General features: G+C 35.2%; 1 protein-coding gene across 2 annotated transcripts in view; it reads left to right on the top strand.

Annotated features, from left to right (window-relative positions):
- Il1rapl1 (interleukin 1 receptor accessory protein like 1) overlaps positions 1-15,907 on the top strand; it is a 1,467,987-nt gene that overhangs the window by 1,135,657 nt on the left and 316,423 nt on the right. For both annotated transcript variants that reach the window (XM_004631365.3, XM_012514777.2), the window contains one exon: positions 10,688-10,762. In XM_004631365.3, the coding sequence (XP_004631422.1) occupies positions 10,688-10,762 (75 nt within the window). The remainder of the gene's footprint in view (positions 1-10,687; positions 10,763-15,907) is intronic.

Below are 15,907 nucleotides of genomic sequence, written 5' to 3'. Positions count from 1 at the left end.
GTCCGCTCTCCACTCCCGCTACCGATCGAACTAGCCATCAGTCCCTGTATTTTCAGAAGCTTCCTGTTCACCAGTTAATGGAAGTCTCTTATACAACTCAGGTCCAAAATACATATAATAAAACCACTATTGATATATGATTGTGACAGGACATGGCTTTTCAACTTTAGCCATACTGAGTACTATTGACATCAGAGGCCAGATCAGTCTCAGCGGCCTTTGCTTTGTGAGATATTTAGCAGCATTCATCATCAAGTTACACCACCCACCAACTGTAAGAACCCCGTTGAGAGTCAGTATCATTGTACCATACTAGTGTGTGAGCATGTAAGATTCCATGTTATGAACATAAATCCAAGAAATGTAAGAAAAGCATAAGAAAATATTTCTACAGAAAAACAAGTACAAGTGAAACAATGCAGCGTGATTTGCAAGGCTATAAAATGCAGCACACTACAACATGGGAATATAACATGGTAATGTGTCATTCCAGACCAAGTAAGCTAAATGTTCTGATTCTCATGGCAGCATGGTAGCTTTGTATCTGTTCCACAACTTCTATTTCAGAGAAGCTCAGCAGGAAATACTTCTGTCAGCATTTCCAACCAATTTCAAAGTTATTATTTTTCATTTTCAAATTCCTTTTAACATGATAATAGAAAAACAAAACACAATATGTTGTTATCTTTGATTTTTTGTATTGGTAGAGAAGAGATAATTTCCCTTATAGGACACATAATTTCTTAGCATTTACTCTTGTCCTGAGAAACTAATTAGTTACTGTTCATTTGCTTGTTGACCAAAGTGAAACTAGTACTTTGCATGCTTCCCTATTTGATTATAACTATTACACCAATCAGTATCTTTTTCCTAGAATTCATCAAAATTTCCCTGATAATTATGCCTTATTTCCTTTTTTCTTGCCACTTTTTATCTTTAGCTTTAAGTACACACACTAATTTTAATTGGATAATATAAGGCAATCAAATACGATTAATTTTCATTTTATATAAAATGTGCTGTACCAATTTTTAAATTTTATTTATTTATTTATTTATTTATCTGTTACAGGGTCTCCCTACACAGCTCAGACTTGTAGTGATCCTCCTGCCTCAGCCTTCCCAGCACTGGGATTACAGGTTGTCTTAGTTACTCTTCTTTCAGTGCTACAACAAATACCTGACACCCAAATTGAAGGGAGGGAAGGTTTATTTAGCTCACAGTTATGGAGGTTTCAGTCCATATTCAGCTGGCTCCAAGGCAGAGTGGTGCATGTCAGAGAGAAACATTTCATAGTGGTGGTGGCAAAGAGCAAGAGAGCAAAAGGGAGGAGTAGCAGCAACAATGGCAACAGAGAGCAAGTCTGTCTCCCTTAAATTGCATTCAGGCTATATGCCCCAGGCTGGGTGGAGTACTCAGCTCCAGAATTTCACAGCAGTACTCATACCCATAATGCCAGCAGTATTCACCCTCACAATCCCAGTGGATTATGAGTGGACCTAGTGGATCACCAACTCTATAAGTCTGCCCCACAACTGCATGAGGCTTTGGAGGCTCAATTAAACACAAACCATAAGGGCTGGCCAAATAGCTAAGCTGATTAAAGGGCTTGCAAGCAGGCACAAGGACCACGGATTCCATCCTTGGGTCTGCTGCTCTGGCCACACCCCAGGGGCATGCTGAGGGTGCGATTAAGATTGGGCATGGTGGTGCCCACTTGTAATCCCAGTTCTTGGGAGGCTGTAAACAAGTGGATCACTACGAGTCCCATCTAGTAGTGAGACCCTGAACATCCTGTAGACCTTTCCCTAAAATACCAAAAAAGAAAGAAGAAAGAAAGAAAGAAAGAAAGAAAGAAAGAAAGAAAGAAAGAAAGAAAGAAAGAAATTACACAGGTGCCCTACCACACCTAGTTTCGGTAGCCTGCTCAGCGCAGCAAGGGTTCTGGGGCAGGCACAGCAGGTGGTACTAAGGATAAAACTTGGGCCCTTGCACTTGCCAGGCAGGCACTTAGACTGATGAGCTATCTCCCCAGTCCATACTGTAATTATTTTTAAAAGAATAAAATTTGAAATATTATAACACCTTCATTAATTCTATGTGTATACATAATCTCTACTGCCTACTCTCCTTCTTTTCTCAGCTCAGCACTGAGGTTCAGTGGGTGAGTGAGTAAGTTCTGGCATCTGGCATGAGTCTGGATGAATCAAGTAAGAATACAAACAATGGAAACTAGGGATTAAGAGACAAAGGCAGAAAATGAAAAATGAATAAACATTGAACTGTAACTTTATCTTGATGTTCATTAGCTTTGCCTTTGATACTCCTTAATAATTCCTTTCTGAGAACAATGGATATGCTATTTTTATGATTTATGTTCACTCAGAAGTTTATCAAGATATGGGTCGGTGATTGAGTATAATTCTCTAAATTCCATCATTCTGGTGTTAGAACAGTACTTCAAAATAAATATGCTTAAATAAGAAAACTAAATGAAACATGATGATATTCAATTTGGCAATTGATTATGTTCCACATAACAGGGAATCAAGGGAGTACGTGAGAATTTTTTTTAATATCTTGGGTAAATGTGGCTCTGATTATATTTTTGAAGAAATGAATTTGAAGATCCACCTTTTAAATTATTATGAATGCTGTTAAAGCAAAGAATAGTAATGATTTGCCAAATTATATCTCCCAATAAGTAAGTGTGGTATTAGCATAAACCACAAGACTGTTAGGGCTGGGCAGATGGCTCAGTGGAATAAACGCTTCCCTCACAAGTGCAAAGGCCTGAGTTCAATCCCTGGTTCCAGAAAAAAAAAAAAAAAACCTGTTGTAAGACCATTTGTTCATTCTTTTGGGAAGATGCAAAATCACAATGTGTCATCACTTACTCAATTTTTAATATGTAAATTAATGATAAATAGTAAAATTGACCTCTTTTACATAAAAGGAGTCAGATATAATGCTTGGTAAGATATCTCTGGGTACCTGCAGTAGGTATTATTAGCTTTCCCATCACTGAAGAATGATAGCCAACATGTACAACTTAGAGGAAAAGAGCTTTATTTTGGCTCACAGTTTCAGAGGACCCAGCCCTGACCTGTTAACTCTGGAGTAGGAGCACTTGGTGGATCCCATGGCACAGGAAGGCTACTCTTCTCATAATGGCCAGGAGACAGAATAACAGAGGATCCCAGGACAAGAATATACTCTTCCAGGGTGGATCAGATAGCTCAGTGAACTAAAGTGCCTGCTTAGGGAGACACAGGGACTGGAGTTCGATCCCCAGTGTTCAGTGTCAGTGGCCCCTGGAACACTCTGAGAAAGAGACTGAGTGTGGTGGCATGCAGCTGTAATCCCAGGACTTGGAAGGCTGAAATCAGGAGGATCACTACAAGTTTGATTTGTGTAGTGAGATTCTATAGACCCTGTCCTAAATACATTAAAAAAAAGAACATACTCTTCCAGGTTACACTCCAGTGACCAGCCCTTTCCAACGTGGCCGCATTTCCAAACTTAAGACTTTTGGGGAATATTTTAGATCTAAGACTCAATGATACCCAGTGGCACATAAATCTATGCCTGTCATATTATCTCCTAATACTATAATTCATACATTTGCTCAATGTCACAACTGCAAAATCGGTCTCAATGCACAGACATTGACTCATATTCCATGTCTAGTCCATCAGGACCTACCTACTTATTTTGTAACTGAAGCCCTATCAATTATATCACCAACACTATTGTACCAGCACCTCTTCATGAACTGCTTCAATATCCTCCCTCTTGCCTTCCTGCCAATACTCTGCTTCATTGTTGCTGTACCACTCCATCCTCCTAGACTCAAACATCAAGAGGACAGAGAGTGTATTCGTGCATTTAAATGTTATGCAGGGCTCACTTACTCATAAAACTTCCTAAGCATTCCCATAATGTTTAGAATAAAAAACATGTCTTATTGATGTTTTCTCATGCCCTGTCTAAATTGGCCTATGGCTGTGTCTGAATTCATTGCTACTCTTCAAAACAGTAAGAAATGACCTGTTCTACTATCTAGCAAACATGCCACATATACTCACAGCTCAGCATCTTTGTGCTCGCTCTTCCCTCTGCTGTGCATGAAATTCCTCCAGGTATTCACATGGCTCATTTCTTCTGTTTGTCAGATAAATTTCACATTATACTCAAAGCAAACTTTCCTGACAATGCTCTCTAAAATAACTCTTGCATTAGTCTCTATCTTTTTAGCTGCTTCAATTTTTTGCTTCTTGTAATCAGCCAATATTTAATTATTTGTGTATTTACTTATGTGCTTATTTTAAATTTTACTTTCTGGAATATTTACTCCCTGAAAACAAGTCTCTTTTGCCTTTGTCCTAGGGATGACTGGAACAGTGCCTCACAAAGAGATGCTATAAAAATATGAATTGAATGAACAAATGATTGAACATATTTATTTATTTTTATCACAAGGAGGTCTTGTCAAACTAAGAGAATAAAGATTCAGTATCAAACCTAATCAGATTTATTTCTTGATTTTCCTCAACACATGAATTTTAAGAAATATATTAACATATTAACAGTTATGCCCTTTGCATAGATGCACCATTCTGTTCTGGTGTTTTGCCATGCTCTTTGAGGCTTCTGAGACTAAGATTATTGTGAGTCTCTGTAACTATCTGCAAAAGAAAGATTTTAACAACTTCAAATCATTAGAGACAAATGAATCAGTAAGTATTCCTTTTCCCTGAAGTGGGTTTACTTTGCGCATGGTGATATTTCCTCTTATGATTTTCTTTCCCCTCCAAGCTCCATGAGACTGTGCTAATAAAATATATGCTACACAATTAGAAACTGATGTTAGAACATTCTAGACCAAAGAAAACACAACTGAAATCTCACTCTGAGTAATTCAGAGATTAAAGCCCTAGGGGTGAGCCAATTTCTCTTTATCTGCTAGGAGAACAGATAGTTGTTTTGTCAATTATTTTAAGTTTAAAAGAAAAGGCACACAAATGATCCATCATAAAATTACTGGAGTCCATGGAGGTTCCTTGAAGCATGTTGAAATGTCATCTGTGTAAAACTGTAAATGTTGCTTGTGACAAGTTTTAGTTGACAGAAATAAATGTGGATAATTTCTTTGCAAAGTATAGTACTCACTACACTGTATCGTAAATAGGCTCTCACCATTGACCATCCTTACTAATGAGTGTAGGCTTCACTCATTTATTTCTAACATAATATTTTGTTTGTTCACCTGATAAATACTCTTGAAATTGAATTTTAGAAACATTTATATTATATGTTATATTGACTGTAAGCTCCAAGGGGTATTACAATTTTTTGAAAGTTATGCTTCGAGTTTTTCCAATCTCAATGTATAGTCTGGGATAACTAAAATTATTCATGAGAGAGCAAAGAGGAAGTGAACGTGAAGGAAATCAAGATGTGATACACAAAAATATGTATCTCACACATAAACTGATGAAAAAATTTAAATACAATTATTCAAAAATGGTTTTATTGTGATTGGATTTATGAAGGTATATCAATTTGTCTGTTATAAAAACTAAGGTGAAAATTAATGAGTCTTAAATCCAGAGTTTAAACTCCTTTTAAACTTTTAGTAAAATACTCAGTTCATTAGTTCCCGAACAATGGTTTTCCTTTTTAGCTATATAAAATCCTAAATGCTATTGTCCCAAACTGATAGGTATCATTAGAACAGATTTATTTTTTATAAATTGTATGAAGAAACTTAATTTACTATCTACAGAAGCTTCATACAAGCCTATGTGGAAAAACTATGTCACAGTTTACATATAAGAAGACTAAGAGATATTAAATATTTTCTCCAATTTGCCAAATCAACAAACCAGAGTCAAGAGCTATTTAAGCCTTGTCTTCCTGGAATCAAAGTGTGTGTGCTTCCTTATTCTAACATAATGCTTCTCAGACACAAAGTGGAGAGAGGAGTTGGTTTAAATATATCATTTAAATAATTTATGATTTTGAAAGAACAAATTTTGTGTTAAAGTAACTATAGATATACAAGAAATATTGTACATTCTCAGTAGTATTTGAGAGATTAGTTTGTGAAGGGTTAACATTAGATTTAAAAGGGTTATCATTCAAGAGAAAGTGTATGTTCATCCCAGATGCCACACATTTCTCTTCTTAAGAACTTTAGACATACTGAAGAATCCTGACTGAACTGTTCCATTTTTTGTTTTAAGAACACTAGACTCTGTTTTTCACAGTTCTTCTAAGTGTTATAAGAAATGAAGAAAAGAGAGAGAGATGCCATCTCTTCTTCAATAGTTAGGGAACATTAACATAGAGCATCAATCTTGTAAATATTTTCATATATACTAATTTCTAGATGTTTCTCTTACTGTACATAGTAAACCAGATGAATGTACTTAAATTTTCCCTTCTGTTGTGCAGAAAAGTTTTTGCCTATTGAGCTATATCAATAACTCTGTAAGAGAGGTATACTATCATAAAGATTATAGCAGTTGTAATGTTCTTTTTTAAATGGAGAGGTTTTTCTTTTATTATTTTTACTTTTTAAAGCAGAATAAAATATAGTAAAGAAAAGAGAAAGGATAAACAGTTTCACTAAACAAAATGATAGGAACTCAATGATGGCTGTTATATTATATATTGTCTTCTAGCTAGTTGTTCATATAACCAGATATAACTATGCAAAATTGGTAAAAAAATAAAAATAACTTCAAAGAAGTGTAAAAAGTAAAAAATAAGAATTAGCCATTTTTAGAATAGACCAGTAGAAATCAGAATCAGAAAAAATAGATAGTGACCTTGAAGACATAGGAGTAGGCAGAGAATTAATGAACAAAAACCACACTGCATGGGAAATACTTCAAAGAATCAACGACTGGGATCTCATCTTATGAGAAGTTTCTGTATGTCAAAAGAGATCACCAGCAGAGTAGAAAGAAAACTCAAGAATTGGGAAAAAAATCTCACCAACTCTCCTCAGGGAAAGGACTTCTATCTACTTTTAATATTCTTAAAAACATTTTTCTGAAGAACCAAATGAAGGTTTGGAAAAGCTTTTCTTAATGGATAGAAAGCTACTTTCTTTTTCAGAACCAGGGATTGAACTCAGGCCCTTGTGCTTGCGCTTGCCAGGCAAGAGCTTATTCAACTAAGCTATCTCTCCAGCTCCAGAAAGCTACATTTAATGTACAGTTTGTGAGATAAAAATTGTGCCTTTTAATATAAAATGTATGATTATGCTTTAAAATCACTCTGGGCTTCATGTCACTACTGATATGCTTTATTTAGTTCTCTAGTGATTTCTGTTAATGCTCATGTATTTGTATGTGTATGTTAGAGAAAGAAGGAAGTGTTCTCAAAAGACAAGTTGTTTTCTTGACATGAAATGTCAGATATTCTAGTCATGATCTGATGCTAACAACTTTGATTTCTATTATAAATAATTTATTTCAATTTCTTTATAGATTTACCTTTGCCAATGAAGAAAACATAAATAAGTTTTCTGTTTGTGTGTGTATTTAATTTCACTTCTTACCATCAGTCCTGTTTTTGTTTATTTAGTTCTGTCTATTCACTTCTACTGATGTTTACTAAACATCATAAGGGTTTTTTTTGTAAGTTTAAAATGATAGAAGCATTCAAATAACGTAAAATTCTGTTCTTGTCCTTTCCTGGTAGCAATAAAATTTGTCACCCTCAAATGACTGTGAACCTGAGTTACATCTTAGCCTTAGTGGTCATTTCCTTTTCACAGTCATTTTGCCAGGGTGTCAAACCAGCAGCTCAGCTGTTGTGTTTTCTGGAAGCTTCCACTCACTTTTATCCAAGGAAGTTGAATCATACAAGAGATGTGCCAAGCTGATACCCATCACAGCATAAAAGTATAACATGAGGCTGACAGAGGAGGACAGATTGCACTGCAAGGGCTCCTTGCTCCAAGTTCTGATGATTTAATTGCATGTTTTCCCTCTTCTAACAGATCTCACAAACCTTGAGGGGAGACTTTGTACAGGCTTATGCAGTCCTTGCTTGACAGAATTTTCACTGGGAGCATAACAAAGAACAGGGAAGAAAAGATCTAGCAAAGACTTTAACTTGAACTTGCTGTGTTACCTTTGGCAAAACATTTGATCTCTTTGTATCTCATAATCCTCATTTCTAAGACAAAGTAGCTGAAGAAGCCCAGAATTTTTATTTTGTTATTAAACTACAGATCATTGTGAAGGATAAGGGCAACACCCAGATTCCAAACACCCTTACAGTGTCTGACACATTGTAGCCTTTCCTAAATAACAAAAGAATTTATTTCCAATTTGCTTATTCAAAATCTTGAACGAAATACTAGTTACAATAAATAAGAGCCGAGCTACATTTGTCAAAGAGAATTGGACTGTTTTACAAAGCATAGAGCCATGTCCCAGTGCTTCAGTCCTTACAACCTTCACTTTTTCGCTCCTCTGCCTAGAGAGTGCTGTTTAAATAGCTGAGTTTAGTTTAAAAGTTCCAAAAAAGCTTAATAGCATAGAATTCTGTCTAGTTCCACGACAGAATGTGATTTCATTCTTAGACTTGAAAATTTCCTATGCTAACACAGATTGTCATGTGATAGAATACGAAAGTTGTTAATGGTACATTGTGCCACATAGGGGTAGTGGCTTTGGATGGAGAACCACAAAGTCATTATAAATTCTGAACAAATTGGGCATATGAGATAGTTCAGCAGAGTATGCACCTGCAGAGGCAAGCACAGGGACCAGGATTTGATCCCCAGTCTCCCATGTCTCACCAGCCCCACCCCCAGGCATCCTGAGCCAGTCACCAAGTCTGAATGTGTTGGCACATGCCTGTAATCCCAGCATGGGGGGGGGGACTGAAAATAGGTGGATCGTTACAAGTCCAAGTTACACATGAGACCCTGTACCAAATACACACAAACAAAAAAATTCTGAACAAATGTGTTACATATGGATTTTACCACCATTCCCTCCAGATCTTTTCCTCTCTTACCACAGAATAGTGTGGGATGTGTTTGAATGAGGAACATTTTTCTCAACAGCTCACAAGATTTTATAAACTGCCTAAATAAACATATTTTGATATCATAGTTGCTTTTGAAGCTCACCTGAATAATTTGATAACCAGGATCCAAGAAATGGGACTTTTTGATCTATTTAGGGGAAATTATTTTGCCAGCATTTAGTAATACACTGATTATTTAGGTGGTAGGAGGATAAAATCTGTTCAGATTAGATAGTTTAGGCATAAAGTAAGGGTATTTAAGGTTAATCAAAGTGATGCCATATCTTTGAGATTTTCAAAGCTGTTGCTCTCATTCTACTACCCCAACTTTCTTTCCATCTTTATGCCTGTACCTTTGTTAAACAGTGAGGAAGTTTAATGAATATTTCATTCAATTAGGTATGAAGAAAAACAACCAATTGTACCTTGGTCTCTTATAGCAATACTATTAAAATTCACTCAGGATTTTTAACATGGGGTGCATCATTCCTTTGCTCTGCCTGTGTTTTCTTTTTCTTTTCTTTTTTTTGTTAAAGAGAGATGGATACAAGCTGCTGAGCCAGCTTGAATTCTTAAATCCTCTACTGCTAAGTACATGTAGCCAACTCCTGGCAGTTCTGTCTAGATCAGCCTTGCAGTTATCAACCAAATTGGCACATCTTCCTGGCAAAGAAGAAAGCCCTGAAAGCAAAACATTTAGTTCAGCAACCCTTAATTGATCATTTTTGTACTTGATATAGAGTAGAAGTTGCAGTGACAGGTTTCAAGGGACCTAGGCAATTCAATCAGAAGGGGCAGGAGGAAAGCTTAATGAAGAAGAACTGACTATTTGTCTAAAGTTCAGATAGTCTAGTTTAGCAAGGAATGAATTATGCAGTGAGAAACCTATCCTGAAAATGCTTAATAGCAAACTCAGATTTGTAGGGTGATAATTGAAATTGACGAGAGCACAAGCAGAAATGTGTGGAAGCTTCAAATCAGGGAGAATGTATCATGCAAATTGGTGAATAAATACCAAAATGTAGCAAGCAACAGTAACGTGCTTAGACTGAACAGAGAATATTACTTAAAATATTTTCTTTGTGTGGACATGCATGCTCACGCTGATTTAATAGCATATTGCTACCCCATTCAGAGAATATACATGAGAAAATAATGTCACTACTGAATTGAGACTTGTGAGGCAATGCAGCACAACATATGGAAACTAAGAATGGTATTAAGAAGAATGGCACATTCCTATGTCCAAAATTGTTGTAATACATGCCTCACATATCAAGCGTAGTTTTAACACAGAAAACTATATAGGGAACCCCATTAAAAGAAAAATAAGGTAAAAACTGAAAGATTTTGTGAAACACAGTCATATGTTCTTAAGGACTGATCAATTGTGATGCCGTAATTCAATACTGTCATGTCACTGTCAATCTGGACATGCTATATTTTACTCTTGCACAGTCTAATACCTCTTGCCTTGCCTGAAGGTACTACCTGCAATATGAAAGTTATTACTTGGTACAGTGCTTTGACTCTACTTGGAGAATGAAAAATCTTTGATAAAATAAACTGTATTATTTCAGTTCATGCAGCATAAATATAAGTCTCTATTGTTACTATTCTTGTTTTTCAGCCCCTCTGACTGATAAGCCACCCAAGCTTTTGTATCCTGTGGAAAGTAAACTGACAATTCAGGAAACTCAGCTGGGTGAGTAATTCTTTAATAACAATTAATACACTTTTCTCCAATTTGCTCTGCAATTTCAATACCCTGAGAAAATGCAAGCGTAGCTGCTATTCCATTCTCTGCAGTGTGTGCTTTGGGATCAAGCTGGATGCTATTAAGATGGATGTGAGAAATGAGAAAAATGAAGATTTTAGTAATGCTTTTACAATGCCATGGCATAATATTTGAATTGATTTTAAAACCAACAATGTGGAACTATTTGTCTTATAATAGTCTCCACTAATACATTAAAATGCAATTTCTGAAATTTTTAAAGGGGTAGAAATTCATTAAAATAAATGTCATAATTATGATTTAAAATCATTTTAAAATTATCATTCACTATAATGGACATTATGATAATTAACTTTTGGATAATATATTATTAAAATATGAGCAAGTGACCTTTAGTTAAGGAACTGGTAGTTTTGGACAAAAAGTCATGGACAAAGTGTGCTTTGGTAAAAATATGCAGTTGTATGCAAATCCGAATTATAGCATGCATATCTTAGAGATAAGACTTGTTAGGCTGATTTAGTTATATTCAGTTACATCATTTTATTGGAAATTTTTCCTCTCAATTATAAATATATACAACTTTCATTCTGTTTTCTTAGCCCTTATTTTCTGAAAATAGTACAACTTAGAATTAAAAAAATTAGATGGCCAGTCAAATAGCTCAGGCTAGGGGTTTGATCCCTCAGCCTGCTGTTTCGGCCTCGCCCCCTCAGGCACACTGAGATGGCAACTGAGACTGCACGTGGTGTTGCGTGCCTGTAATCCCAGAACTTGGGAGGCTGTAAACAGGAGAATCACTACGAGTCTAATCTATGCAGTGAACACCCTGTAGACCCTTCCCTAAAATAAAAATGAAAAAATTACAAGTGATACAGAATTTCATGTAACAAGATAGTATGAATTTCACAATATTTGTTGTAATACATAGTGTTGTCTTCCAACCAGTTATTAATAGTATATCTATATCAAATTATTTTTAATGGATTGGCACAAAATTATTTAAAGTATAATTTCACTTGTACAGGCCCATTGTTAGGAAATTTCTTCTTATATTAATCTATTGAAAATGAAAATGCATTGAATGTATTCTACCAAAAATGTAGCTCATCCTTTAAGTTTCGGTATTTTGTTCTTGGAGTGAGAATTTGTGTGAAAACTGTAAATAAAGTTCAGAAATGAAGATTAAATATGGAAACCTTTACAAACATATCTAAGTTACAACGCACAAAAACAAGACAATGGTTTTAGAATCACCTGCTTGCTGTGTGACTTGTTTCCTTATTTGATCCCAACTTCATCAATATTACCGGAGCAGTTGTGCTTGTAATCTTATTGGCTGACCATAGTTTTGTCCCACTTCATGCTGACTTAGCAAGTTCCCATGTTTCTCACTCTAGACTCACCTTACCTCTATTAAAAAAATCCTTAGAAAAGGCAGGGTCCTTAGCAACCCACTTGGGTCTTCTTCTGCCCCTTTCTATGACAGAAGCTTTCTTTCCCCCAATAAATACATTGTTCCCTTAAAAAAAAAAGTCAATTAATTTCTAACATTGTAAATTCTTATATTTGCTAATTTGAGTCATGTATGTGTGCAGGGTTTATGCAAGCCAATGTATTAATATGTTTGTTTGGTGATAAATTCAAGTCTCTTGAATTGTCATATATGTGCAAGGAATATTATTATGATTTTAAAATAAATTGTAGAAGTACAACAATGTCACATCTAAAATGAACAAATATACTAAATTTGTATCTTGTACTTTATTCACGGTATCCCGCTATGAATTATTTATTCCTTTTTGATGAACCAAATATGAAATAGAAATTCTATTTTGTAGTACTGGGAATTGAATCCAGAGCCTTCACACTGTATTACATTCCCAGTTCAGACATTTCTGTTGTTATTACATGTCTGAGATATATAGGAATACATTTTTTTGTGAGGAGTTATTTCATATGCATATTTTTTTAACTTCCCCCTTCCTCACCAGTCCGTCTTTTTAAAATTTTGGGACATGGTCTCTCTAAAGTGTACAGGCTAAAGTGTACAGGCTGAGCTTGAATTTAAGATCCTCCTGCCACAGCTTCCCAGAGTTTTGGAACTGGAGGAGTATTCACCATACCCAACTCCTGAAAAATAAATTCTCATGAGTAGATATACATATATAGATTTTTCCTTTTTTTCTGTATTTTTTAGGGAAGGGTCTACAGGGTGTTCAGGGTCTTACTACTAGATCAGACCCATAGTGATCCTCCTCTTTACAGCCTCCCAAGAGCTGCCATTACAGGCACACTACCACACCCAGTCTCAGTTGCCATCTCAGCGCGCCCCAGGGAACAGGGCCAGCTAAGTAGGCCAGGGGATTGAACCACCAACCCCTGTGCCTGCTTGCAGGTGCTTTAATCCTCTGAGCTATTTGGCTGGCCCTTATATATATTTTTTCAATAACAGGAGGATATTTTTATGAGTTATGCATAGCTCTAAACATCTATGTGTTTAATTTGTACTAGTTATCACTAATGAACTCAAAAGAAATGAAATTTTTATGTTTTCCTCTGTATGTCTTTCTTGATAGCATATTTAGGAGAATTTTATATATGATGGTTGCATATTGGGTTTTATCATTGTTGTCTCTGAATTTTGGACAAAGGAAATTGTTCTTTATCTCCTATTATAGTGTCTTATAGCATGAAATAAATTAGAAAGCTTTTTTCCCCTAGAATATTACATTTTCTTGAATGAAATCATATATTGTATTGAAACCATGAACATTTCTTATGCCTATTTGAAAGACTTGATTGTGCATGCATTTGGAAGAATATGGGGATACCAGTCAATAAAATGCTCCAAGAGATACTCTAATTTTTCTTGCACATAATTATAGAAAGAAGCTATCCTTAACTACAAACTAAACTAAATATATCAATCTGGAATTTGATTCTTTTATTTTAATTAATTAATTAATTAATTAATTAATTTATTTTGGTGGTACCAGGGATTGAACTCAGGACTTTGTGCTTGCCACACAAGTGCTTATTCTACTGAGCTAACTCCTTGGCCCCAAATTTGATTCTTTTAAAAATGTTTTTAGTTTCAGATTTTAGTTTCAGTACATCAAAAATAATTTACTGGTTAGAAAAATTTATCTTTAAAATTTAGCAAATTTTTTACTAAATTTAATGGTGTAACTGCCTTCTTATTGTTGCTAGAAAGTGAAGAACTGATCAAAAGATTGTGAATGGAAACAACCCTATTAAAAAAACATACAAATATACTCAAGGTATACTCAAAGTACCTAAAATATACTTGTTTTCTACAATGTATTCTTTGATTTTGAATTTCCTTGAGGATTTAATTTTCCCTCTTCTTGATTTTAAAAGGCTATCAATGCCAATAAGTTTAAGATGTAATAACCAGTCTTGGGCGTACAGTGTGCAAGTGGCCTGCATCAGAGATGAGTGACCTGGACAAGGTGTCTCCTCTAACAAAAAGGCGGGAGTGCCCAAGAGAATCCCACTGTTCAAGAGTTCAGTTGTCTGTTTCAGCCTGTTCTTAAACTGAATGATGATCTCAGAATATAATAAAACTTGGGTATGAGAGATATTATAAGAAAAACCATCAAGAACTACATAAAACTGAGCTGGCACATATCTCATGATACATTTTTGGCATCCTTTCTAAATAAAACACATGTATACACCAAACCCTAAGAATAACTATAAGTCTGTTGATTCTCTGGCTTCATCTCAAACATGTGCCATTCATTAATAATTATCTTCAATAAAACCACAAATTTCATGGATTTGCCCTTGATCTCTATGTTCACTTTTCACTGCCATCTGCTGGCCATGCCTACCTTTCCTTTTCTGTATCATTCTTGCACTGTGTTCTCGTCCTTTCATCTTCTCCACTGGAAAGATCGGAGAGTGATCATGTAAACTATTTCACTTTAGAAAACAAAAAGCAATAATAGAAAAGTACTTGCAGAACAATAATATAATGGAAACTAAATTCATGTAAAATGTGTAAGTTGATAGGTTTGAATTATAATCATTGTATGGTCACAGCCTGGCATTTCCACTTTAAGTGACATCTGTGTGTTATTTTAAAATGTGAAAAAAAGAACTCTGTTCCTTTTAAGTAACTTTGAGGCATCAGCAAATATATGGACAGCATTTTCTTGGGCAAAAGGCCCAGAAATCACACTGTACAATTCTGAAGGTCAATCCAAAAGGTGAGCCTGACTTAGTTCTTTCAGGCTGCAGTAGTCAAGGGAATCAAAAGACAGACATAATTGACTTGCTGAGCTTGAGCCCTGTAGATGTCATTCAGAGATCTGTGCAGCCTGTTATGGAGAAGAGGCCACTTTCAGAAGCTGCCAGAGCAGAGGCAGCATATTCTATTGCTACCACACTTCCAAAGAGCAGAAATCCCCCTTAACCTTGACCTAATGAGACACATGGTTTTCTGAAACTCAGCATTTGCTGAGAGTTACTGTATTACTAGATGCGAACAACTCCATATTTGCATTTTTTTTCTTTTTCCTTTAGAGATAATTCTGTAGGTTAATATAGAAATTTGGCATACAGAAAAGGAATTTGTTTCTTTTCTCTAAATTGCAAGTGCATTTAGCCTTTATGAAGTAACCCCAAGAAACATATTCAAAATTATATGAAATCTATGTGAACACTGTATAATTTCATATCTAATATCATGATGACTTTTACTTGCAAACAATTTGGTGTGCAGACAAACATATTCAGCAAAATTTTGCTTTTGTCTGTGAACTCTGCATCGGGTGACAAACGTGACACAGCCACCTTTCCCACACAAATACAAATGCAGCCATCTTTTATAAAATCACAGAACAAAATAATTTTGTGAACCAAGGTGCCACTGCATATTGCTGGAAGTTCATATGTTTTCAGTTTTCAGTATCTCAAATAATGATATGATGGGCTTTATTAATATTTTTTTCTCCTTGACATTATAACTATTTCTATAGGACAGATTCTTAAAAGGAAAAATATTGGATGAAAGGAAATAATTTTGTTAAATATTCTTGTTACATATTTTTATAGTTCTTACCAAAGTAATTGTACAAAGTC

This window comes from Octodon degus, unplaced genomic scaffold (assembly GCF_000260255.1).
Source record: "Octodon degus isolate 3935 unplaced genomic scaffold, OctDeg1.0 scaffold00041, whole genome shotgun sequence".
Classification (NCBI taxonomy): domain Eukaryota; kingdom Metazoa; phylum Chordata; class Mammalia; order Rodentia; family Octodontidae; genus Octodon; species Octodon degus.
This window is presented reverse-complemented; position numbering and strand designations above follow the sequence as displayed.